This window comes from Lonchura striata, chromosome 3 (assembly GCF_050655825.1).
Source record: "Lonchura striata isolate lonStrDom1 chromosome 3, ASM5065582v1, whole genome shotgun sequence".
In the NCBI taxonomy this organism is placed as follows: domain Eukaryota; kingdom Metazoa; phylum Chordata; class Aves; order Passeriformes; family Estrildidae; genus Lonchura; species Lonchura striata.
Genome location: NC_140705.1, coordinates 58,065,786 through 58,093,102, shown reverse-complemented (window position 1 = coordinate 58,093,102; position 27,317 = coordinate 58,065,786). Strand labels below are relative to the sequence as shown.

Below are 27,317 nucleotides of genomic sequence, written 5' to 3'. Positions count from 1 at the left end.
TCTAAAATACTGTTCTCAGTATTTTGAAGTAATATTATTTTGAAGCCTTTTTCTTTAGTCTGCTCGGGACTTGGCAGAGGTACATTTCTAACTAGTATCTTTAGTATCTTCTTTCTTTTTTTTTTTTTTTTGTTGTTGTTGTTGTTCTAGAAGCTGTACTGCATCATAGACATCATCTAATTTTATCAAGTGCTTATAGGTTAGGGATCTGGCATGTGTCATTTCACCTCCAAGAGGATATTTCTAGTGAGCATAGCTTTCAGTTTAAACTTAAGAATGGATTTTGAGATGATTCAAAAGCTTCATGATAAATTACAAGTGAAGTTTAAAATGTGATTTGGCAAAAACACTGCATATTCAGTGTGTTACAGTATGGTCATCAGCAGCTGTCTGAAGAGGTGGCCAGCAGCTCTTCAGTGGGGAAAGGTCAAGGAATATAGCATGAGCTACTTTTGTAAATAAGATGGAACATAAATATTCTCTGACAAAGAGCTATCAAGTTTTGCCTTCTGTATGAACCCATAACTGGAGTGCCTTTTTGCGAACATGAAAAATAACAGGATAGCATTTCTCTTCATGAAGAGGAGAAGTAGTTCTGCTTATTCAGAACAAGGTGTCAGGATATCTGGATGTTGATCAGAGTTCTGCCTATCAGTCCCTACATTATTCTGGTAGCACCTTTTTAATTGTATTACATGCAAAATAATTGTCAAGCTCAGATCATGCTTGTGAATGCTCTGAAATCTTGGTAACACACTGTTTTAATTCAACTTTTATTTCTAGTGTTTTAAATTGAAATAAAAGATGACTACATTAAGCAAATATAATATTTTTGCATATCAAACACATAATGATTCCTGAATCCCAGTGTTAATCTGGGGGTTGGTCCTGTGCAGCGTGCTTTGGTCCTAATGTAATAAAATGTGCATGAGTCCATTTAATCATGAACCTTATAGTGATTGCCCTTTTGCTGAAAGCAAGCATTTGCTCAAACACAATGTGAAGTGAAGCTGAAGTACTTATAAAACAGTGGATTTAACATCTGTAAGCAGTTATTTGTGAGAAACCTTCTCACTTGTAATCCTTTGAAGCTGTTCTCATAGGGCAAATTCTGACCCTGACGTCAAATAACATCTTCATTTTTAGGGTGTTTCCCAACAGAAGCAAAGGAAGGAGGGAGTCCTCATTCACATTTCTAACTGTATCAGCTTGCATAATTAAAGATAATACTCTTCCTTTTAAAGGATCTTTTATGCAAATCACTGTATTTGTCATTAAGAAAAAACATGAGCTTGAGATTATAGCATCTAACTTTATTCCACATTCTGAAGCTTCCTGAATGCTTGCAAAACATTTATTTCACATGTGAAAACAAGTTTTAGTCATCTGACAGTCATATTGGCTATACACCAAACGTGTGTGGTTTTAGTCTCCCTAATCCAGGGTACATCAGAAATGTTTCGATATCCAGTGCAGATTTCAGGAGAAAAAAAAAAAATACAGTACATTTAAGCTTCCCTCTTTACAATGTTTACTAAATACAGTGTAATACAAGTAAAAATTCTGTAATAATTGTGCTGTGGGAAGTTCTACTGTAATGTAATGTGCACTTGCAATCCAACAGTAAAAATTTACTCATCTAAAATGATTTCACTCTCAAGGAACAAGCAGTTTTGGCCAGCTGGGTGCACACTGGGTACACAGCTGGTAGGGTAAATTGTCTCTTCCACAGTCCATCAAACCCACCAAGCAAAGGGAGCAGGCTTAAATTCTGCTTTTTGTAGGTAGGTTAGAATAGGCTGCATCACCTATTCTATAGGAAGAACACTTTGAACACATTTTTGCATGCAATAATATTCACCAGACTAAATGTGAAAAAAATCATTAATGAATGAAAAAGCATAACTAACTTTCTTTCTCTTTCCTTTTTTCTTTCTTTCTTTCTTTTCTTTCTTTCTTTCTTTCTTTCTTTTCTTTCTTTCTTTCTTTCTTTCTTTCTTTCTTTCTTTCTTTCTTTCTTTCTTTCTTCAGAAGACTGCTATTTTAAGTCTGTAGACTGTGATCAGTCAAATGCAGTGTACAATCTTATCAGCAAGTTCTGGTTGTGCTAGAACCCATAGTGTCTGCAGTGAAATACTCTGTAAACTCTGTAAATGGTTGTTCTTCTAGCAATGACATACATCTCTCCAGATGTGCTGCACACTAAAAATAAAATAATGAAATCCAGTCAGTAAGTAGTATGCAAAATAATTTGCCTTTACAATAAGGAATACTTGTTTACAGTAAGCATTGCTTGTAAGCTCAATGTTTGTAGCAAATGGGTGGCTATTGGGCTGGAATACTGTGGATCAGAGATCAATGCCAGTGCTTCCTGGAGGATGTTGTCCTCAGCAAAGGGATGCTTGCTGCCAGCCTCCAAAAGCCTGGGAAACTTGGGAGATGTTAAGCATTTTACTCATTCTGCTGAATCTTTGTCTCTCCCAGAAGAGAGACAAGAACTTGTTCTCCCTGCAGAAGCCCCCTCAGAATCAGGAGTCCTGAGGCTGGTGTCATCCAAGTCTTTTAGAAACAACTGGCATATTTGCAAGTGTGGAGTGTGCAAGTGTGGACACTCCTCCAGTTGTGGAAACTCTTTACCCTTAATTTGAACATGAAAAATTTAACAGGAAACTGATACAATAAGATTTAATTTTGGTCCCATTTGTGTCTGTTATTTCCAAATCCTGAACATTTGTCATATCAGTGCAATTAGTCTCTACTAAGCCAGGGGTTAGCTCGGCATGACACACATATAAAAGTCAAGAATACATGTAAGCCTCACCTAAATACTTTGTCTTTTCCTTCATATCCCAATTCATTATACAATCCCTGTATTCAGCCAAAGATGTCTGAAATCTTGTTTTAGTGAAAGACAAGATTTCAGTGAATAAAAGAAAGAATTAAACATTGGTACAATTTGAGAAAAAACATTTGAAATAAGGAAATGACTAATCCCATAGGAAATCAGGAAACTTAATTAAAAAATAGTTGTCATTCATACTGCTTATCTGGATAGCCAGAACTAGAAAAATGAAACATGAGGAGTTCTGCCCATACAGCCTCATTGGGTAGCAAAACATGACTACCTGTTCTGCTGGTTGCAGACAGAAAATTCTTTATAATTGTTATCATGCATTTAGTATATTGTTCAAAACTTCTTTGTGCATGAAGCTATATATACTTCACAATTTTTTTTTCCCACTCTGTGGGGAATTTCAAACAAGCATCCTTAATATTGAGTCTTGGAGTCTTTTCTGATCAGATCTTTGCAAACAACAGAACAGGAAGTCTACAGCAGCCAGGACTGCATCCTCTATGAGGTCTGCGTCTAAGGTTCCTCAGACTGAAGCTCTTCTGGGATTATAGCAAGAAGGTGGGTAACAGGAGGTGCTCTCCGAAAATGTAACAAAAACATGTAAAATCAAAACTTCTTAAAAAAAAAGGAATAGTGAAATTTGCATTGATGTGCTGTGTATATCAGTAATTTCTAGTATTATCTGTTTCTTCAAGAAATGATGTAGTTTTTATGTGGCAGCATTTTTCCCTCTAAAATAAAGAGACAATAGCTGCAATTAAAGATATAACAATATAAATATACAAGCATACAGCAGAGGAGTAAATAAAAGCTAGCAGTGCAAAGACAAGTGATCTCTCAGATAGTGGGATGCTGGGCTCCATGAAATCACTTTTATACGCTTCTTGGCAAAGTAAGCAACTGCAACTGCAGCTGGAGACTTCTCAGAGATCTTCATCATGCACGGAAAATTGTTGAGATAATTGAGGTTCCTTCTAAGATGCACAGGTGTGTTTGCAGCGAGGACAAAGCTCAGGATTCTGGGAAAGCTTTTATGATGGTTTCATAGGCGGGAGGTGGGGTTTGCGTGGAGTGGCAGATGCGGAGGTTGTTGTTAGACCAGTGGAATTCAGGTCGACTCAGGCTGTTAGTGGTGCTTCCCACAAGGGTTGTGGTGGTATTTGTGGGAGTGAGGGTGATCAGCTGACTGTTCGTCTCCACGGGCAGGGGAGGACACTGCAGAAAAGGGTGGAAGGTGGATGCACGGAAGCTTGACTTCCTGGGGAAAGAGTTGGCCTGCTCCAAGGAGGCTTGCCGCTGGAAGGTGAGGCTGGCCAGGCTGAGGTTGCTCCGACGTTCACAGCTGCTGTTGCGGTAAAATCCAGTCCTGCCGGCAGCGTGGCCATGGGAGGAAGATCTGGACCGACGGCTGAAGGATGAGGGGCTCCCCTGGGAAATGTGGGCACTAGCTCTGCGACGGGACAAGCAGGTGAAAAATGCCCAGATGATCCCTCCAATCACCAGTCCAATCACCATGGACACTGTGAAGGCTATTGTTATCTGCTCTGAAATACATGAAGAATAAATCTCTAAGTTAATGAAGTAACTCTGAAGGATATTCCTGCAAGAAAATTAATTTTAAATGCCAGCCTCCTTAAAACATGAAATGGCCCTTAGGTCTTTGTAACACATGAACTTCACAACACAAACACAACAGTTGAGGGTGCTCTTATTACACAGCATTTTTTGGTGTTTTGTGGGATTTTGTGGGTTTTCTGATGTGTTGTTTTTTTATTTTGGGCATTTTTGTTGGGTTTTGTGGATTTTTGGGGTTTTGTTGTTGTTGTTGTTGTTGTTGCTTGTTTAATTTGGATAATTCAACAACATACAGAAAATAACTTATATTTAGTATCAGTTTCTGTACCAAGGCAAATCTTTAGCCTTCCCCAGAATCAGCCACCTAGCAGCTCCAAGTGTTATAAAACTGCCAAGCATTTCCTTCTCTGTGCAATAGGAGGTTTGGATTTATGCAGACTTGTCCTTCTGGTTATAGACCTTTACGTTCTGTGTGTACGTGTTTGCAAACTCACCTATTAAAACAGCAATGTTCTCTCTGCCATGTTCTTGATGGAGTAAACTCTGTATTTATTACAACATGAGAACACTTCCCAGCCTTTTACTGCTGAGTAACAGATAGTTTAAATACTCACAGTAATTAATGTAAATGACTACATCCTAAATCATTATGGTCAGAGATAGCCATTCATAATACTAAATCTCTTGAATATTTCCTATCCCCAGTGTCCACTTTGAAGATGGATTAGTCTGCCATTAAGAAAGGTAAATTTCTAGCTCTTTTAGAAATGTTTTCAAGGCCTACAAGATATGAAAATAAACCAAACAGAAAAACAAAACCCGTGGCTAGGATTGTTTTCTCTCCCACATGGTTTCACAGGATGGAAAGATGTGATTTTTCTTTGTATATTTCTAAGAAGAGGACAGTTACTTCAGAAAACTTCACTCGGTTTGCAACTGAGCACCCACATTATTGCTGTTGTAAAAAGCCCAGAGATATACTTGTAATCCTGGATAAGGCCTGAAATGAATGAACTTTTATAGATTCTCTCAAATTTCAACAAGGGCTTGGATCTAAAACAAGAAGGAACACTATGTTGACAACTGGTGGACCAAAGATGGAATAAGCAAAAAAATATCCATGGGACACCTTGAAACATGTTTGTTCTGTCTGTACTGTTCTTTCATATTTGTGAAACATTTTTGTGAAAAGGGAAAATATATTCATTAGATAGAGCATACTGAAGAGCAGGCCAAGTAACACTGTGCCAGACAGAGGGTATTACTCCAGGACTGGGCTCAGAATTTTCAGCAGCTACTGAAGAGTTCCCCCTGAGTTTATGTTGAATACAAACAGTCATTCCCAAACCCTAGAATAATAGCATTGAATCTAAGTTCTGGGACTTGGCCAAAGCTGGTTCTAAAGGTGCAAGGAGAGAGAGAGGCCTGAGTGATGGCTATGGAGAGCAGCCAGCACATCATGAAGAGGGAGAAGAGATGCCAGCCAGGACTGACTTGCAGACAGAGGAACCTCATTACTGGCACCCTGGAACAGATTATTTTGTTTTAGGTCAGCCTTAAATTTAGGACAGGTCACTTCAGGAAAGGGGAAAGATACGTTATCTTTGCTTCCAGTAGAGGAAATATACCTGTTTGTTGGTTAATGGCACTTTAAGAAGCAGTCATTATTATCTTCCTTATCTACCTTCTTACTTTTCTCCCTTCAGGGAAAAATTGCTAGTAATGTGATTCATACTTGGAAGGCTCACAATCCTACTGTTCCTGGCCTGTAACCTCTGATTTCAGGTAGGCTTATAACATTATCCTTTTCAAATAAAGACTATAAAGGATAATGCATTGGATATTGTATATTGGATATTGTTGTAGGGGACTGCTCTGTCTCAGGAGTACTTTGGTGTCCTTTCATTCGGAGGCGGATCAGGCTTAACCCTAAAAGACAAATTTTCTTTAAGCTCTCATTTCTAAAACTCAAAAACTTTTAACTGGGCACACTAAAGACAAAGGGTGACTGCCTGGTCTGCTTTCTGTGAGAACCCACAGGCAGCATCCTACACTGTAACTCTTGGCTTCAGATCAAATCACTTAAAAGTAGCCTTCTTCTCACAAGCCCAGTGTGATTCTGCCCTTTATAAAACATCTTTAGAGACACAGGAGGACTTACTGTGCCCCTTTTGGTCAGGAATAGCTTATTATGCAATTTTAATAGATTTAATACGTTCTGTTACTGCAAGTTCCTACTCATGCTCCCAAAGGTGGGCAGGGAGAACCAGGACTTGGTGACCTCCAGTTGAATAAATCCCAGGGGGAGTCCTGAAGACAGCACTTCCCATGCACTTCTACTGTCCCTGCCTATGGGAAAGTGGAGCAAGAAATAATCCTTTCTTGTGCTCCTTTCTTCTGTATTTAATCTCAAATGATCATTGGGTTATATTTGAGGCTGCCAAGGAATCCCCAGGCACAGGGCTGTGTGCTGCCACCGGCTATCCCTGCAACTCTTTGGGCTCTCAGCTGGCAAAGGGGATCTCCACAGGGCTCCACAGCAGCCTCCAGCGTAAGCAGAAGCACAGCAAGCAGCACAAGTGTACCTGGCTCTGGGGTTGCCATTCACCACGGTGAGGATTTCTCCCTTCATCCCTCAAGTCATGATTTTCACCACCTGCACAATCTAACCAGAGTTTCACACTATTAAAAGCAGATAAGGGAATTGACAAAAGTATTGAGTGCAGCTCTTCAGTCCTTCCCACGTGCTGTTCCCCTGTGCTGGAGGTACAGCACAGACAATTATCCCTTTGGATAATGGCGTCATTTTCTTTAACTTGTTTAGTTCTTTTATTTCTCTATCTCCATGTATGATGGAAAAATCGAGGGTCAAATTATTCCCTGATGAAACACAGCTGGATTTACACTGACTGTTTCAGTTGCCAGGACTACATATGCTCTCTTTTCTGTTTGGACGTACATTTAACCCCCTTGTTTCTTATTACAGAAGTATCACTAGACCCATTGGTTACAGACATTTCATTTTTTCTCTTCCCAAAATCTCACTGACTTCAGTTGGAACTGTGGGCCACTATTGGGTGAAACTCATTCTTTGCTTACTCCCTGCAGAGGATGAATTTCACAGAAATGTAATTCCGTTCTAAAACCTTATATTGTAGAATTGTAAATCTGTGCCCATCGATTTCCTCTTTAGAATGTCCAACAATCACAACCCTGAGGTACATTGGAGAAAATATTATCAAACAGAGAAAAAGATCAAAGACAGAGTGAGACTTACTGCACCTGGGATTTGAGTGGAACAGCTGACCTTCACCAGATTGTTTTTCTCTTCCTTAATCTGGGCAGTGCCAGAGCAGAAGTAGCCTTCTGGGGAGTCAGAATGACTATGATACACAGTGTCTCCCAAGGGGCCATGGTAATAACTTACGGTTTCCTGAGAGCTCTGCCTGTCATTCTGTCCTCTGCTTTTAAGGAAAATAGTAAAAAGAAAGATCTGGGGATAAATTAGGGATGCTGCTAATAACAACAACTACCCAGGGCCCAGTCTCCTAAGTATTTTGATCTATATGTTTTGATCTGTATGTTTCTCAGGCTGTTCACACTGCCTGCTTTTTTTGATTATGCCATAAAAGAAAAGATTTGGTACCTCACCTCAGTCAATTCTCCACTCTCACCTGTAACACCAGCTGAGGTGAAGAACAAAGGTTTTTATCAACAATGCAGGACAGACTTTGAGGTACAAAGCCAGAAATGAAAGGCTAAGGTAAAAAAGCAATTGGAGATCTTAGCCATTTTAGCTTTCTATCTGTGGGACTTCCAACATGACCATACAAAAAAGGCTGGTATTTTCGGACCCACAGTAACACTCATAACTTACCCCCGGATCTGAACATTAATTCAGCACATTTGTCAGCCCAACATCTATCCAGATCAGGCAATTTCTTTTGAAGTCTCTCTGTTTCTTCCTCTCTAGTTTCTGCATGCAGTGTTAAGGAAATATGGTGCTACAGGTTAGTACAGGGGATTATTGCATCTGCAGTACAAAACTTCTTCTTGGTCATTGAGGCTTCCCTTAAAAATTTCATTACTTTCCATTTCTATTGAGTGATAGCATATATCCTGTCAAATTGAAAACCTTTGGCAAATGCGGATCGCTTTACAGAATCCACACTGGAGAAATTTGGACACAATTTAGACATCACATTAGTAAGATGTGAGAATAGACTGGCTGATAAGATTTTTTTTCTAGTACTGGGCCCTGAAATTTTTTTCCCATCTAGCCTGGACATCTGAAGCAGGGTCAACCAAAGGAGGCTCATGCCAATCAGTAAGTCTTGTCAGAAGTGTACTGTGTTCTCTTCTTCCTCCCTTTGGGTTTACTTCACTGAAAAATAACAACACAATCCCTACCTAGATGCATCAGTCCCTGAAATACACAAAATCTTCATAAAATAGATTTGCTTTTTGTGATAGAGTATCCTGCTTCTATCATGTAGGCTTGCAGGATGCTTACAGACATACTAGGACAACCTTTTACTTCTGTGAGTTTCATTTTCTTTCAGTTTATGGATCACATCAGCCATCCCCTTGAATTCAAAACACATTTGTGTTGGGGATTCATTTTCCCAAGGAATCTCTCTCTTGCCCTCAGCTCTGTCTGCAATGAGCTGCAATAGGATTTTGTTCCTTGACCTCAGGAAATCCCTGGGACTTGTATGTTTCCTATACCCTTATGGTATAAAGGTGTAAAATTAAAGTGGGCACAGGATCTTCCTTTCTCCATGCTCACAAATATATATTCTGTAAAACTTTACAGCTAACTATGATCGGAGAGTAGTACCTTTCAAAATCATGTAAGCAGCACCCTTAGTGGGAGCATCTCAGAGCATGAATCAGGATGGGGTGGAGGAAAACAAAAGAACAGAAGAAAGTACTGAATGCGAGGGAAAGAGAAAGAGAAGAGTCCTTTAGTCAGGCTGTGGACACACAATGAATTTGAACTTCATCTTTGCCAATATTAGTGAATAAAGAACCACTCAGCTTTCCAAGCATCTGTTCTGCTCATTTTATTGCTAAGCACAAGAAATCAGAAAACAGCACAGGTTGAGATGATACCTCTGGTTTCTAGTGGGTGACTTCCAAATATTGCAATCTTTATGTTTTAGAGATGTTAAATTTTTGTTGTTGTTGTTGTTATTGTTACTGCATTGTTCTTGTTTTATTCAAAGAATACTAATTAAGCAGTTGTCTTGGTTTTGGCCAGGACAGAGATAATTGTTCTGCAACAGCCACAAGGAGGCAGAGCCTGGAGCAGTGCGGGCACTCTAGGGTCTTATTCTTTGCCACCTCATAGGGTGAAAATAAGGAACACTCGCTTCCAGGAAGAAGGGCGTGGATTCAGGACAAAAAGGATGGCAGGGTAGGAAACTTGTTTGTTCATTGTCTCTAGATCATGTCTCTAGATCGAACTGAGCTTTTGTTGTTTTTACATGCAAATCACCCACATTAGGATACTTTTGTTATTACTGTTGCTGGTTTTACTGTTTGTTTTCTTATCTCTTTGCTGTTCTTATCTCAACCCATAATTTTCATCATTTTATACATCCAATTCTCAGCTCCCCCCTCCTCCCCCAGGAGGAAATTGGAAGAGGAAGGCTCTGGAGAGTGAGAGAATGGAGTCTGGTTTGGGAGAGCCTTGGGGGAATGAGTGGGACACTAAAGTGAGGAGTGTCATTCCTAGACCACAACAGAAGTTTTATTTTAAAGTTCTTAGAAGTGGTAAGGTAGCTTGTCACCCAAAAATGGCATTTTTGAGTATTTAAACTCAACATTCTATATAGACATTTTAATTATACTACATTAGAGCAAGACTCTGTTCATTTACTTAAACATCTGAGAGTAATTTTCCTATTTTCTTTTTTTTCCACCTGCCCCAAACTAGCATGAGACATTGTGCATCTGACATGCAGCTTTTATTCCATGGCGACTCCAGGAAGCTCAGAGATAAAACATACAAGCTTACTGATTTCAGCTGGTTTAGCAACAAGAAGTATCTATCAGTGCATACCACTGTGACATATAGTGGAAGAGAGTTATTTTTATGCTTTAAAACAAAATTCTAGAATTTTAAATTTATTTCCATTCTATTTCCTTCCTTCTCATATTTTTGCTAGCTCTCTCTCCTTTATGTGATGTCATATGCCAGTTATTCAAAACTGGTTTAAGTTGATAAGCATTCCTCTCCCTACATGCACACACGTTTGCACAAACAACTTCAGCTTGCCTTGATCCAAAGCTGAAAAGTCTTGATAACTAGTAGAGGATTTGATCTCAGACATGAAAAAATCAGCTCAGCTTTTTTTTACAGAGATGCTCTTTTCCCAAAATGAAAGCTCGGTGACAAAAGCAGGTATAATGCGTATACAAACCAGTATGAGAATTCATACCTTACACATCCATTGAACAGCTTAGTATAGAGCACCAGCTAGTGTACTAAAGCATTAATTACATTCTACATATTACAAATCTATTAACCTGATAGTAACAATAGGTTCAGACACTATTTTTGAGGAGTGTCACAATCTCAGGTTTCAAGCAAGGTTCAGCTAAGTCATTAGCAGATGATCATAACACAGACTCTTCTGTGTAAAACCAGACTGGAGCAGTCAGAGTCCATTTGAGCTTGAACAAACTCATAGTAACTTCCTACAGCTACAGTTAAGGACACTTCCCTGTCTGACCAGCCAGGAGCCACTCTGGCAGTCACACTCACACTCCAGAGCTGGGACAGAAGCCCTTTTGCAGCTACACCCCCTAACCCACACAGTCAGACCAGGTTTCCTTACCCTGGTCCCACAGCAGAGTCTCAGAACTCTAGATCCTAAAAATCATTTAATCATGGTGCAATAACTAAATAACAAAGTAACAGCTCAAGCTGGTGCCTCCAAGGAGGGACCCAGAACAAAGCAACCTCTGGGCTTTTATCCCTCACAGTCTAAGGGTGGGAAAATCTGGGATGCTTGCTCCCGCTGTCTCTGAGAATCCAAGTGTCCAGTCCTGTGGCAGGGCCCTTTTCCCTTTTTTATGCAAAGGGTCACAAGTCACAGGCTCTTTGCTGGGTTCAGCCTTCTGCCCCCCAGAACACAACCTGCAGCTGACCCTGCAGCTGCACCACGAGCTACCTGCACTGAATGGATTCCTCAACAACAGCAAATATACATCTCTAAGCTGAACAGGCTACAGCTACTCATCCTCATGTATCCCAGAGAGTTTGGAAACAAAGTAAACCGGGGGCCCAAAGAACCACCACTGCTTCCCACCACAGAAGGCTTGAAGTGATTAGCAATACTAGAAATTTTATGCTGATTCTACCAGCTCCAAGAAATCATTTTAAAGCTGGGGCTAGTATCAGTAGCCAACTCCTGTGCTACTGTTGTCATGCTGAACTCAAAAAAAGCAATTTCTTTAGATCTCACAAGTGTTGATATTACTATCTTCCCAACTGCCACTAATTGTGTTACCAAAACAGCCTCTCATTAATCATTTGTAGGCAGTCCATGATTCAGTTGGGTGGATGAATCAGTTGCTGCGTAATATCAACCAGCTGTGATCTTAGTCATGGCAAAACTTCAAGAAACTTCACACATGACTCTTGTAAGATGACTGAGTGACCAGCTACAGCACAAGGTGGTTTAGGTAGTCGTGGTGTCCAGAAAACAGAATCTGTAGGGGGAAATAAGCTGAAAGAAGAGCAGACTGTGCAGGATGTAAAAACTGATAAGTGAGATTGAGTTGCTGCCAGAAATATCAGAGCTCTGCATTCAGACACAAACTTGCTAAAGGGATGTTTTATTCAGCCTGTGCTACTGCAAGATTATTTTCTACAGCAACAGAGAGTAATTCTCCCACTTCACCTAATAGTGTGTTTTTTTTATGTCCACAGCAGATAAAATAAGAAGTGCTGGGTTTAAAATAAAACAAAGGAAATTAAAAATCTGTTTCTAACTATGAGAACAGGTAAGAACTAGCATAGATAATCGAGGCATGTAGTGCATCCACACCCAGTAAAGATTTTAAAAAGCAACATCAGTCAATCCTGTTAATTCTGTTTTGAAAAAAGAAGGTAGAACAAATGACAAGGTCCACACTGGCATAATTTTGTGCAGTTTCTAAGATTTTCTTGGATTAGGTAAGCAAATGGGCTCCAGAAGCATCAGAAAAAAATATTAATTAAATGACGAGTTAAAAAAAAAAAAAAAAAAAAAAGAAGGCAGTTCATGCTTTTGGATTAATACTCCTTTTGAAATGCAGAAGGGCTGATTGTTCATCACAGGGTTAACGTCGCAAATGAGGAACCTATCTAGGAACAAGATTGCCCTCTGCTGGAAATTGATGCTGGAAATCGAAACTATACAGAAACCACCTTCATTTTAGTAAAACAGGGAATAAGAAAAATCTATTGAGAAACATTCCAATAGAAGATCACAGAGATGTTCTTAGCACCCCAAAAACCAGAAAAATTCTGAATTGCATCACCATAAACACTTAGGACTAGCATTTTGCAGAGGCTTTGAAAGTGAATTAAACCAAGGCACAGCAAAAGTGTTCAGAAGTTTAAAGATGTAAAGCTTGCACAGTTTTGTACCCTGATGCAAATATCTGTGCTCATGGAGGAGCATAAGGCCAAGTATATTGTTAAATTCATATTTCTTGACATCCACAGTGATATCCAGAATGATCCTCACACACCAGAGTACATTTGCTTTGATTACTAATACTATAATTCGTTGTGATAAAAAGTCAGAAGAGTGGAATATGCCATCTCAATATCCCACAGACAAACTCAGAATTAATGATGTTGCCTTGATATTACTGGCAGTTGATTTTTACTGGAATGACAAATAAAGAGTAATTGTAAAAATCAGAAGGAAACATCTAAGATAGAGATGTCAGCATATTTAATTTAATGCCTTTGGCACAACTATGTAAAACAAAGCAAAGATTCCTTCAGGCGTACTTTGCTACCATGTTGTTTCATTGTGATTCTTAATGCATGACAAAAGCAGTAATAGAATTTGATCATTTCCACATATGCAGCAAGCAATCCTCTGGCCAGACATTCTTACCTATCTCACAAAAGCAGAGTTAAGCTATATGGCTTCTGCATAACCCAAATCAAACACTGAATCACCATCTGATACAGCACAACATGACATTATACTTACTACTTAATTGATAAAAATAATTTACTCCTGAGAATAATAAGTAATCTCATATATTAACAGACCTTAAAATCAGAAAAAGAATTTTCTAAAATTCTTAAAATTAGAGATTAAATACTGAAATATGTGGCCTAGATTTAAGAAACCAGACCACATCCAGAGGTAGAACATAGCACAGGGATTTGAAGGGGTTATTGGGAAGAATGTGGTGTGAAGAATATATAGAAAACTTCCTCAGTCCCACCATAGTAATTCTATTGTCAGTGCCTGATCCAGATACAGCTTCAGGTGAGCTTGTTCTTACTTTAAGAACCCACAAAAGCCAGGAAGTATACTGGAATCCCAAGTCTTATAAGAATATAGAGGAGAATATTTTAAAAGATTCAGAGTAAAAAAAGCACACTCTGAGTGCCTTGATACACTAGCCATACTAGAAAAGAAAGGTGGCATTTCAGCTTCCCAGTGCATCCTATACACAGTGGCACCCAACAGTGCTTGCAGTAGTGCTGAAAGTTCTGCACATGTTCCTCTGAGGCTCAAGAGTCCCTTTGTGTCACTTGAGATGCAGGACCTTGTTTCTGCTCCTTGCTTTTGGCAGTGCAATCTCTCTCCCTCTCCCCCTACTGCCTGATCATCTGTTTCCCTGTTTCTCAGGAGAGGAGCAATCTCCCCTTTGCAGTTCCATAACTCTTACTCTCCCTTTTGAATGCACATGAGGTATTTAGCAAGGTATTAGAAGGTAACTCTTTCTATGGCAGACAAGTTGGAACCAGATGATCTTTAAATTCCCTTCCAATCCAAACTATTCTATGATTCTATGATTAACATGGATAAAATTAATGAAATGTGTGCACCATAGTGTCTTGGCAGAAGCTGAAGGAAATCTACTAAGGCTTAAAACTGTGAAGTTTCTCCAAAAGAGTCCTTACTCACTTATAACATACTACTTTTGAAATACTGCAGTGTGTTCTGCTGACAGTCCAACTTCTATATTACTTGTTCAAAAATAGATGTCACTGAAAATACTGTTTACTGCTCTATTTATGATCTCATTTTTTGAGATTGCTAAAACAAGGACCTTCTTCAGGTGAAAATTTAAAAATATGTATGAAGTTGAAGAATGGAAGGAAGAACTGTTTGTGAACTTTCTGATTTTTTTTTTAATATCCAATAAATTTTTGTAAAGTATTCCTACTTAAGAATCAGGCATAGTGATCTGTATTTTTTTTTCATTACAGTAATACCTGACCTACATCCAGTAATGCAAAAATATCTCCTGCTGCACGTCTTCCTGTGGAAACAGGTGTAATAGTGAGCATTTTGAGAACACAGTAGTATGTTTATGTAGTATTGTACTCTTCACTTACTTACCTGATGATCTTTCTTTGTCCCAGTACTTTCTGGTTGAACATCAATCTGTTTGGGACAGTGCACCAAATATTTATATGAATATAAATATCATTGTGGTCTAGGAGATCCAATTAAGTAGCAGTCATAAAAAATCTGTGCAACCACAAGCTAAGAAATGCTGACATAATTTCTAAATGTCAGCATTTAGAAATCACTGGATCACTGATTAGGAGTATTAGACAACTCTTTGTTGACCCACAATAAATGATCCAGGCTGGAGACTCAGTATGAAGTGGAATGTTGTGCTTGTCTCACATGAGCCAGTGGTGTCTGGGAGTCTGTATTTGCACCAGGCTGGCCCAGGTCCTGCTTGCCCGGAGATTCCTATACTTTTCAATTAACAGAGCCATCAATGGATTCCTTCTCTGATTGTACTGTGCTTGCATGACTTATGCACTTTCCCACAGAAGCCACAAGTTTGCTTAGTTGATTCATGGAAGATGTTCCATTACCCTAGATAACAGAGAGATGGTATTGACGTAACTTAATTTTTAAAAGAAAAGGTTTAAAATTAACAGATGTCACTCAAATGGTCAAACATGTCATAAGTGTGTGTTAGGATGCTGGATTGTGAATGCAAATGTCCAAAACAGGGAATTAATTTTCTTCTGCAAATAAGATGCCAGAGAAGCAAGGTGAGAAACAGAAACTGCCATGGCTCTTTCCTTCACCATGCATTTGTCAGAGCCCAGAGAAGTTTACACATTGTATTAAACTGACAATATTTTTTCTGCCTCATTTATTTTGCTGAAAATTTCCAAGGTGTTATTTCATAACAATGCTGTATATATTTTTATAGTTGATGGAATTTCGGTTGTGGTCATTTAACAGATAATCTTAAAATATGATTGCCTCATTTTCAATTTATGAAAAATAAATTAATGCGTTTCTTGCCTCTTCAAGTAGAAGAGAATAAATTATGTTAGAAGAATAATTTAGGATTGCTTGGTGCAAACTTCAGTACAATAAGTTTCAAAATCAGAATAAGGACATTTTTCTTTAAGAAGTGAAACTTCTACGTTGAAAAGCAGGAGGAATTGCTTGATAAATGTTCATAAATGTTGATAGGCTTTTCTGACTATTTAGAAAATTTCCTTTATTTTTTTCCAGACAAAATTATATGGCTATGAAATAAAAAATATCTTACTAGGAAAAAGATTCAGTCTTGAAACTTGATTTTGCCATGTGCTCTGTTTTTTTTATTTTGGACATTTATTCCCTCTCCATGCTTCAGATTAATCTTCTGTATAAGGGAGGTGGTATCACACACAACCAGTCATGTGGCACAAAAAGATTTTTACAAACATTATTAAATCATTTAACTCCTGTTTAAAAAAATTACAATGGTAAAATGGAAAATTGTACATAAATACAGAGAATTTTCCTTCAGTAAGTTCTACAAGAAGAACTGAGGCACAACCATGGCACCCATAGTGCTCACCAGCAAATGTGAGTATGAACACTGTTAGGCTCTAGCAGGTGACCATGCAGCCCCAGGGTGTTTGTCCTGGGGAGAGCACAGAGCCCTAAGTTGCTTTGGATATGTGACACTTTCACATTCCAAAACATTCCCTGGTGTAGTGCTTGAAAGAAGAAATATACTTTGTTTCCTACAGACCAAATTTCTGCATTTGGTGGATAAAGAATGATGGCAGCTCATACAACAATTAGTAAATAATGTAGGTGTAATTGCTAAAATGTATGCATGCTGTGTTCTTGATTATTATTTAAATAATACTCCAAAACCCCTTTTCCTTTTCTTTGTACTGCCTCAGGTTTGTGTTCTTCTTGCTAAAGCTGGTGAAGAATTTTATAAATCAATGGCTGTATAGTGGAGTGGGTAGAGCAGAAAAGCAGTAATTAGGGTGCCACAAAACACAGCCTGAGGATGACAGACTCACTTTAAAAGAATAATTTATATACCACGAAGAAATCATGCTTCAAATAGATAGACTACAAGAATAAGACTGGTCTCTTCTCTTTGTGACATAGTTTGTTGCTTTCATCCAACTACAGTAATAATGCTCTTTTCTTTGGGCTTGCCAGAATAAGGGCAAAGAAAAAAATAGGTTCCTCATCAGTATCTACTTTCATCTCATTGACAGGCTTGCACATAAGATCTTGGAATGCATTTACATATTAACTTTTTCAGTCTAAGCCTCTCTCAGTCAGACTTTCTCAATATCTGACTATTGTTATGGTCCCCTTCACTTCAGTAATAGAAGTGAAAACTTTAGTGTGCTCATCAAATCTTTTACCTAACTGATAGAAAAATAAACATGATAATATTAAATTTGGGGTAGTTCTATAATTCTTCATCTTCAGAAGACAGTGTAAGACTGATGAAGCAAAAGGACATAGCCACTCCCACAAACAGTACTGCCATGTGCATAAGAAATCCAACTGAAAAGCTGCATACAGATCAGATCCTCCCAAACACAGCTGAAGGGGAACAGAAACATGGGATATCTTGAAGCTGAGAAGGGGAAGATGAGCAATGCCTTTATTTTTAATTACATAGCAGATCATGGATTTATTTATTTTTTCATATGAGAATATTTCTGGAGGATTTTGGATGAGGAACCAGGGACCTTGAGTGTTACAAGAAAATAAGATTCACTTCTGTCACGCTGGCACTGCAGAGCTGATGTTCAAATGCAGCTGCTGCCATTGCTAATGCCTCACCATCACATGCTTTTATCTTCCTTCAGTTAAACCCACGCCCTTGTTGCCATTGCTCTCAGTATCACCACTATTTATGTGACTGCTGGGTTCTCTTTGAGTCATTGGCCCAGGCTGCTCCTCTGCTGCCTTGTGACACGTCCCAAGTCAGTTCAGGGGAAGTGGAAAGGGGAAGATCTTCTGGTGAAATTGACCTGATAGATAGGACAATGAAGACTTCTTTGTAGACATCTTAACAGATTCAGGCAGAGGAAAGGTGATGTGTGTGTGTCTCACTTGCCCTAGAAATCTTCTCGCTATCATGTTTCTTATTCAAATTATACTTAAATCATACTTAAATCAGTTTCAGACTACCTGATCACTTGAGAAGTGATTTAGTTATGTGATATTTTCTGTATCTCTATCACAGGATTGTCATGTAGACCAATATCTCATCTGAAGTGGAAGTGAAAGCAACTGAAATATCTGTAGCTCTGGAAGCCACACAGCAAAAGTTACTCTGATGCACAATCCCATAGCCCTCTCCAAGAGGAGAAAAAAAAGGCTGTCTCAGTTCTTATATAGCTGAAGCTGAGTTTTATTAGTGTTGACATTATTTGGTTTTGTCTGTGTTCTCAGGGTCTGTTTGATGTTCTAGTGTGTGGCATTTGTAACAAAAGGAAAATTGGCCCCTATCCTAAAAACTCTGCTGAGATGTATGGGAATTTCATAGTCTTGATTTCTACAGATTCAGTGTGCAGGGATATTGGCATTGTTCTTCATCCATATGCACAAGGTTACTCATTCAAGGTAAATGTTTGGTGAAGTAATCTGGAAATATGGCTTCACTATTAAATTTGTGGCATCATGTAGAATTTCACTGAGGAGCAGGAAGGAGAACATGTAGGCACTCTAGATTTAAAACTGGTAATAGGTAGGGAAACATTTCAAGGATTAAACATTAAAATAAATATCTCACTGTCTTTTGTAGTGTTTTTTAAATTCATCATATTTTATATCTGTGTTGTACATCTGCTTCTTAGCTAAATCTACTTGAAATAATCATTGTGTTTACAGGAAACCTTTGCAAAGCCAGAGATGTCTTTCCGTCTGATCATGTGTCATATTTTACCTTATAATTTTTCTCTTGAGAACATTCTTAAGAAGAAGCACAGGAAAATTATCTCTGGTTTTCAAATAGGGACCTGAAACATGCTGATACCATCTATCTTTTCTACCAGAAACCCAACCAAAAATCTGTCTTCCAGTATGCCTATTTCTAAACATCTTTAAGGGAATCCAGCTTGTTCTAAGTTCAAGTTGCCCATAGAAAAATAAAACAATTCAATTTCTCCGTGAATTTGGGAAGAATAAAAGTATTATATTCCATGTTAAGAACCTTGTCTCATTTGTTGATAAGTTGATAAAAATTTCTAATAGGAGGAGTGTGAGAAGTCTTTATCTCACCATTGCCTTTACTCAACACAGCTACATATCCACTAAGCCAGGTATGCTTGCAGGTGTGTTATTTGACAGAACTGGAATCTGCAGCCCCAAGGACATGGTCTGTCCACACAAGACTGACACAAAGGTTCACAGGTATTCCCTACTTCTGTCTGCACTATACCTTGTAGTATGCACTCCTGCCATTCACACATTTTGCACATATTTTAAGGAAATTATGCTCTAGTTAGTCCATCAGATCAACATATTTTTGGCTAAGAAATGAAGCTGTATTTTTCGGCCCGTCTCCCTGGCCATTTCATGTAGTGAATTCTCACAGTTTTCTGACTAAACTAGGAAATGCATCCCTCCTTATTATTTATTATTTTATATTACACTACTTTTCCATAGGGTTGCCCAAATTCACATAGAACAAAACAGTGAGGAAGGCATTTAGATTTTACACTCTTCAAAACATGCTCTTATTCTACCATCAGTAGATACACTTTGCTTTGAAATAGGAATGAAACATAAGCTGTTCTTTGTTATTAGAAGAGATAAGAGTACAGAAAGGTAGTTTTAGTCATATACAATTTTTTTGACTTTTTAAAGGCTCCCTCTTGAATGAGTAAAAGAGAAAAATATTAGTCAGGATGAAAGGTTAGGCAAGAAATAAAGAATTATGACTCTAGGGAATTTATAATAGCAAATCTGGAAGTATGAGCTACTTATTTGATTGTAAAAGACAGGTGAGGAGTCTGAAGAAAACATTCTTCACATACGATTAACTCTCATATCAACTCTATCATTATCAACACTGCTCACTGTCTGCTCAATGGTTAGAGCCCCTTAACAAGCTAAAATCCCAAGTTGCAAGTCCTGAACTGTGGATCAGTAACCCTGATGAAACAGAATTCAGATTCTGAAATTCAAGAGTTAAGCAGACTTGGTAAAACAGTGCTTGATAAAGCACTCTGGGAAATCTGGGCAGGAAAGTGGTTGCTGTAGATTTTGTCAGTGTATGCCAGATGGGGAGCTGCAGATTCAGATGCATTTTACATATATATATGTCTAGCTGTGACACAGGAAAGGTTTTAGTACAGGCTCCTGACCAAAGAACTCAGATATATTCCTTCAGATATGTCTGACTTCACTACATCTGCATGATAATATTTGCTTAGACTGTTCTGCTCCTTTCCCTCCCATTCACCATGTACTAATGAATTTGACTTGCTTTTAATTTTTATTCTTATTGGGTAATCATAACTGTTTTTTGTATAACATTTTACCTAAATGCTAAAAGGCAATGAGGTTAAAGAAATTAAAAATTGGCAATATCACTTATCACTGGAATGACTTTTTCATCTATTGTCCCCAGTTGTAATGTTCTATCCTTACTTTCAGATCTCTGTTTTCTGAAGAGTACCTATTATTTTGGATAAGCACTGTAAGGAATTATTCCCTAAAACACTAAAACAGGACTGCATGGTGAGGTTGAAAAAAAGCATTTTGCCTTTCCCTCTCTCTGTTCTATTGGGGCTGCTTCTAACACAGGAGCTTGCAAAGTCTGAAATCGTCTGATAATTTAAAAAGGAAGAAGCTCATTTTTTCACATTCCATTTCCAAACTTTTGTAGGCATTAGTGATCTAACTCAAAGACTCTGCAGCAAAAGATTGTATCTCCTGGGAAAAAAATTATTCCTTGTCCTATGAATTCCTTATGATGTGTGATATGCTGCCAAATATTGCACTTTTAAAATTACTTGTTTTTTTTTCCAAATCACAGAGAATTGACAAAACAAAAGAGACAAACTGAAAGGGAAAAACTCCAGGTGATGCACTGTCTGCAATCAACTTGCTCTGTTCTGGCTCATTGCCATGAATTAAAATACCAGGATGAATGAATGCACACACTGGGGTGATTTTTAAAAGGGAGAAAAGAGAATTGAAGAGAAGAACAATAACAATTCAGGAAATACAGTCTTGAGGTTGATAGATCTAATTTTGTTGCATTTTCCTCCCTCTTTTTTCCATGTTAACCCTGAAGATTTTATCTACTAAGAAAAAAATCTTCAGTGGTGTAAGTCATCTATAGTGTTTCTATGTCACACTTTACTTCCTCCTTTCTGCCAGGAAAGGCATTGCATCGTCAGCTTATTGAAATCCTCTGCCCTGTTAGCAAGGCCAGCTCTACCAGGATAAAAGCCCTCTGGGTGAGTCTGCTTCAAAGATGCTGCTCTTTTCCAGTCGTCAGACTAGCAACAGTAGTGGCCTGTAAGAAGATCCCACTGCCACATCTGCTGTCAGTCATGTGTCCACAGCTGGCTCCAAACTCTTTCTGTGTCCACTTCTCCAGCAGGACAGCTGAGGCAGGCCCCAGAGCTTTTCTGTTGCTGCTAAAGCATGAATGGAAAGCGTACACAGTATATGGACAGGAGCAAAGGGAATGAGGGCAGACCAGCCAGTGCCTATGCTGGAAATGGGCTGACAAAGACATCCAAGTGTCAGCCAAGAGGCTGAACCTGCTTCACCACACAGGCCACCACACACTCTCCTCTTCCTGCTTGCAAAAGAACAGGGCTGGATCTCTTGCCTGTGCTTCGACTCTGCTGTGAGTGCCACTCACAAAGGATCCCAGAAGAGGAATCATCTGCTATGGCTGTCTAGGTTGGATTTTGCAGTGCCCAGCAGCTTTGTTACTGATGGTGTTAATGCTGCCCTTCACAAGTATTCCCCCAGTGCAGAAAGAGAGAGATGCACAGCCTTAGCCAGTTATTGCTACACCAGTAACATGATAAACACAGTTTGATGCACTAGAATATGCTCATCCCTAATGCCATGTTTTTCAGCAGAGCACATAGTCTTACTTCTTTCAAACAAACAGACACATTTTAATGAAGAGAAGACCAGTGGGTTGTAGGAGAGACTAGGCAAAATTTGATATATTAAAAAACATGGGTGCATTTGTAGCTTATGAAGTCTAGCAATAATGCCTGCAGTATGTGCCAGGTGGTATGAAATCTCACAATGCTGGAAGCCAACAAATATATAGTATTATTACCACACAGCAAACAAGTAACACCCTGGATTCTGATTCAAGAAAATAAAAATTGTCCTTAATGTTTTTAAGTTATTAAATTTTAAGGTTGCATTTTTAGGTAGACACTTGAGGGGTAGTCTAGGGATCTAAGTTAATGTTGATTTAAATGTGTTTACATTTTTTCTCTCTACTGATGTCACATTGGTCAAATGTACTATTTAAATTAAATTTCCTGATCTGAAATTATATTGCTATCTATGCTGAAGAAATAGGATTGTCTTGAAGACATTTATTGTATTTACTTGTGTGCAACCGAAAATGCTTTTAGGAATTACAAGAAATGCACTCCTGGTTTAAGTGGAAACATCTTTACTCCCACTGTTATCTTATAAATCAAAATGAACTCAATAAAGTCGATATTAAAACAGTAAAAAGTGAGATTATTTGTTGATGAATGAGTATCAAACCTTGAATTTCTCACTCAGCTATTATTAAGTCTCCTTTTGAAACTAGTAATTTAAAATATAATCCAGACTCTCTGTCTACAGTTACAATGTGATATCAGCAGTGCTGAAGTTCAGCAAGGACTGCCTTTAAGTGCTTCTCTTCTTACCTCTTCCAAAGTACCATACCATGGATTCCCACTGTGAAGGAGTGCGGGCAGCGGCTTCACAGAAGCTGGCACCTGATAGAAACAAGCTCCTGCATCCTGGCAGTAGCTCAGACAACTTATCTGAAATAGGCATGGATATCTACAAAACCTTTGCAAAACAGATGGAAAAAGCCCTAACCTGGCAAGAGTCAGGATCTAAATTTTTTGCTGATGACACATTACACAGGGGACATTTGCTGACAGGGCCAGTTCTGTCATAAACTCATTAATTTAAAACAGAAAAGAGTTTAATATTTTACTTTTCCAAGTAGAATTGATTTTAGGCCAGCAAAACAACTCTTTTCTGCCTTTGTTTTCCTTCACTGCATAATTTAGCATTCCAAAAATACTGCAGATTGATGATGGTGACATCTGAATTTAAAGAATTCCTACAAGGTTTACAGCTAAGCATTACAGTTATTAACTCTCTAGACTGTCACTGATTGTAAACAGAGCTTTCAAAAAAAAATGTGTACTGATTTTTTAAAATAATATCATTTTTTAAGATCTTTGCATGAGAGAAAGAGTTTGGACTACTTAGACAATTCATACAGAATTACTTATATTGAGGTGTTTATTTATTTTTCTCAACACAACTGCTTAAAGTACAGTTCCACTGGCCTGGAGCAACTGTAAAATGATTTATATGTGCTCACAAATAAGTAAGCAGAGGACAGTTTAGTTTTTTAATTGTTCTAAAATTCTTAAAGTCACTTTTAAGAAGCTATTGTCTATCACTGGAAACTGGAGAACTATAGAAAACAGAATGCCTGTATATTTTCCAGCATAGGGAACCAGTTGTTAGACAATAAATGGTTTATAAAATTGTAAGAGATTAAATATTTTTATGAACAGTTGCTTTGACTCTTTTTACAGCACTGATTTCTTTCTCACAAACTTAGTCCCTCTCAGCAAACCTTTGTGCACATGTTGAAGTTTACACTTTGGCTGAGTCCATGGAAGATGCTGAGAAGTCACATGTGTAGGGAAAAGGAATGTATCATGGTAATGTAGTAATATTCACAGTACTACATGGTGGGTGGCTTAGAAAACAGCCTTTAAGCGATGTCCTAAAAAATTAGTTCCAACTACTGCATTCATATTTAATAAAGAATTAAATTTTATTTATAACTATTATGTGTAGTTGTGGGTTTTTTTACCTCAAGTCAGGTATCTCCAGGATATAAGGAAACATGCTTCTATTGTTTTAAGTGATGTTTCCACACAGTGAGCTTATGTCAGTCATCATCTTCTAACATACACTATGCAGTCATGCTTCCTAGTCTACCACACATGATGTACCGATGGGAAATAAAGAGAAAATTATATTTACTCCTCTAAAATCTATCAGAAAACTAATAAAAATCTGAGTGGCATCTTCACTTTAAAGAACCACGAAAGTTCTTCACAAATATCTGATTTCTGAGGTTCATCTGCTGTCAGAGCCTAAGCAAATGGGATGGGATCAGGGCTGGGTACAGTGTTAGACCAGCCAGGTGAGCAATGAGGATGAAAAGAGGTACTGGTCCTTTCAGCAATAAATCTGATAAGGTGTGTCCTGCTCTGTGTTGTAAAATGCAACAAGTTTTTATTCGGAAACAGCCATTTTAGAATTACATCCATCTTCACTGTAAAAAAGTTATTGTTCTTCAGAGCCTAGCAGACAACTTCCAGACAAAAGACTCTGAAACAGTAATAACTGTAATTTTTCCTCAGTTAATCTGAAAGAATTTATCAAAGATGTTGAGTATCAGTAACTCTACTCTTTAGCCCAAAAGACAAAAATTAACTGATTCTCTCATTGTCTCTCAGTAGGAAAATATATGTGTCACTGCAGGAAGCCTAGATGGCATTCAACAGACACTTCTTCTGTATGACAAGAAAGAAAAGGGACTTCTTTCCATCCTTTTGTGGTTTTTTTTCCCCCCACTCTTTTCCTAGGGCACTTCTGTGCAACTGAAGTTGTATTTCACTGATGCATTTTTTTTAGCTTTAAATAGTGTTCAGATTCTTGGAGGGATCATTGCTCAATAGCAATAATACAATAGAGAAAACCAGATATGTAATTCATTCTAAGCTAATTGCTAATAAATGTTAAAATTAAACATAGCAAGCAATAGAATGAGTCTTTGGAGGGAAAGATTTTCCACAGCAATTGCACAGAACCCTTTAAGATCAAATCAATTAATCTAATTACCCTGACTAAATTTCAGTATAACATATACTTTCACCTCACACTATGCATTTCAGTTTATGAACTATTCCCATATTTGGGTGAAAGCAAATAGCCACAGTAGATAATAATCGATATATACACTGAGGAAAAAATAAGGAAAATCTCACCATAAGGCAGCACAATAATTTACAAATAACTTTTCATTCTGGAGGAATAAGAATTTATTCCAAATCCTGAAACACATTTAGCCTTTGCTATCCCATTTTGATCAAGAGATGAAACAGATCATGTCTGCTGTGTTGGTACATCCATTAACCAGTTGAGAATGTCTACCTGGTCTGACTATTGACTGAAGTCAAGAGACACCATTTCAACTGGCTGCAGTAATGAACTTTTTGAAACAATCAATTTGCCCTGGCAGCTTCTTCTGTCTTCATTCATTTAAAAACATGATAAAACTTTGTCAAAGAAACATTTGGAAAATAGTCTTATCACTGCAGAAAATACAAAACCTATTTATTACTCTTTGCATCCAACATGAGGCTTGAAAGTATATAGAGATGTTTTTTAAGGCAAACAACAAATATCTGCATCTATGTTAGGAATATTCCGGACAAAAAAATCAATATCCTTACCCCAAAACTTTGGTGGCCATGTGATTGGAGTGAAAGTATTGTTCCTATCCATAACATCCAAATAGCAAGTACAGAATGGTACGTCCACAGAGGAGCAATAGTTTTCTGAATTTTGAGATTTTTGCACTAGAAGCAAAGCTTTTGTGCTGCCACGGAACTGTGTTGTTTGCCTGAAAGGAAATGGATGTATCACATTTCCTGCTTCTGGACTCGAATTAGTAAGTGCTTGCCTTATCTTGGAACACCACATGGTTCCCGAGACAGAGAAGTAGTTTCCTTCTCGTCATTTCCTCAACCAGAGCAAATCGACTCAGAACAATACCAAATCACCTCCTCCACTGAAACTTTTCTAACTCCAGAAGTCCAGAGATAGAGAGATGAAAATTCCTTTCTCTTTCCTTTAAAGATTTTCTATGTTAAAGACATTTCTTCAACATCCAAAAGCACTTGTATATGGGTAGGAATTTTCAGTAAGAAAAATGCACCAAGCAGTTTTTAATGGACACCAATTCTTTAGGATGCTAATCTAGGGTATGAGGATGGTTTACTATTCACCATTATTCCTTGGTTGGTTTGAGGAACTAGCTGGGCCTGACAGTGTAGCTGTAAATTTTTTCCTTTCCACACCCCATTCTGAAATATGAGTTCCCTGGAACACAAACAGGCTTTGAGCTAATTGCTTAGACACGTTTAATACAGTTTAATGCAATTTTAATTCCCCAATGGAAGTGTAGGTACTGCTGCTGTATATAACATATAGCAATAACAACATAGCTAAAAGAGAAATTAGACAAGATATTTAAGACATAGACCTAGAATTAATGGAGAATGAGTGGATATTGATAAAATATATACTTCTGTATTTCTGTGATAATTTCTGTAGAAACAAAGCTATTTCCTTCTTACATATGCTTCAGATAATGGATAAACATTCCATAAACTTTCTGCCATGAATGGAAACCTCTGTTCTCTGAAGAGATGAATGAGAGTTTCCTTGCCCTTATACTATAAAACCTCCAAACAAACCCAAACTCAGAACTAGCTATATTTATTTTTCATAATGAATATCTAGAATCCCCTAAATTTAGGACTATTCCAATCTTAAGATTTGGACATGGCATCATCTTAATGTTGAGCCTTTTCTGTTATGCTTCAGTTTGGTTTTGATTTTTATGAAAGACATTTTTTAAAATACTGAGTGAAGACTCCCTGATGGGTAATGGAAACTGGCAGTTTTCAAAGCCTGGGCTTAAAATGGCATATCCAAATACGGAGTTAAGAAATTAAATGAAAAAGATCTGGTTTTCAGATGACTGTGAACAAGTTAAAACTTCATAAGAAATTCTGGGAATATTTAATTTCTGTTGGGACACTGATACCCGAATAGATGATAAAAATATACAGAATAAATAGTATACAAAATATAAAATATAAAAATATACAGAATAAGTAATATCAACTAGAGTTAGATTTGTGCTCTAAGAGCATATAGAAACAAACCAAAACTGAATTATTGTAAACTATAAAATGAGAAAATTAAATTATTTTATTTTAGTGACTGCATCTATTGAGATGATTATTGTAAAAAATAATTGAACACAATCTAGTTGCAAAGCATCTGATTTCAGACACGAACATGTATACAAATAA

At 37.8% G+C, this 27,317-nt stretch overlaps 1 protein-coding gene across 1 annotated transcript; it reads right to left on the bottom strand.

Annotated features, from left to right (window-relative positions):
• Positions 1-1,298: 1,298 nt before the first annotated feature.
• On the bottom strand, positions 1,299-27,317 carry MYCT1 (MYC target 1). Its single transcript, XM_021540575.4, has 2 exons — positions 25,668-27,317; positions 1,299-4,398 (listed from the first exon to the last, which is right to left on the bottom strand). The coding sequence occupies exons 1-2, from the start codon at positions 25,915-25,917 to the stop codon at positions 3,866-3,868; spliced, it is 783 nt and encodes a 260-aa protein (XP_021396250.4). The 5' UTR covers positions 25,918-27,317; the 3' UTR covers positions 1,299-3,865.

What these genes read in the sequence shown, in the direction of transcription:
- MYCT1 (XM_021540575.4), bottom strand. Translation starts at nt 25,917, where the DNA reads ATGTGGTGTTCCAAGATAAGGCAAGCACTTACTAATTCGAGTCCAGAA. An exon ending in ATGGCCACCAAAGTTTTGGG is followed by an intron (nt 4,399 to 25,667) that starts GTAAGGATATTG and finishes CATGTATTTCAG; the next exon opens with AGCAGATAACAATAGCCTTC.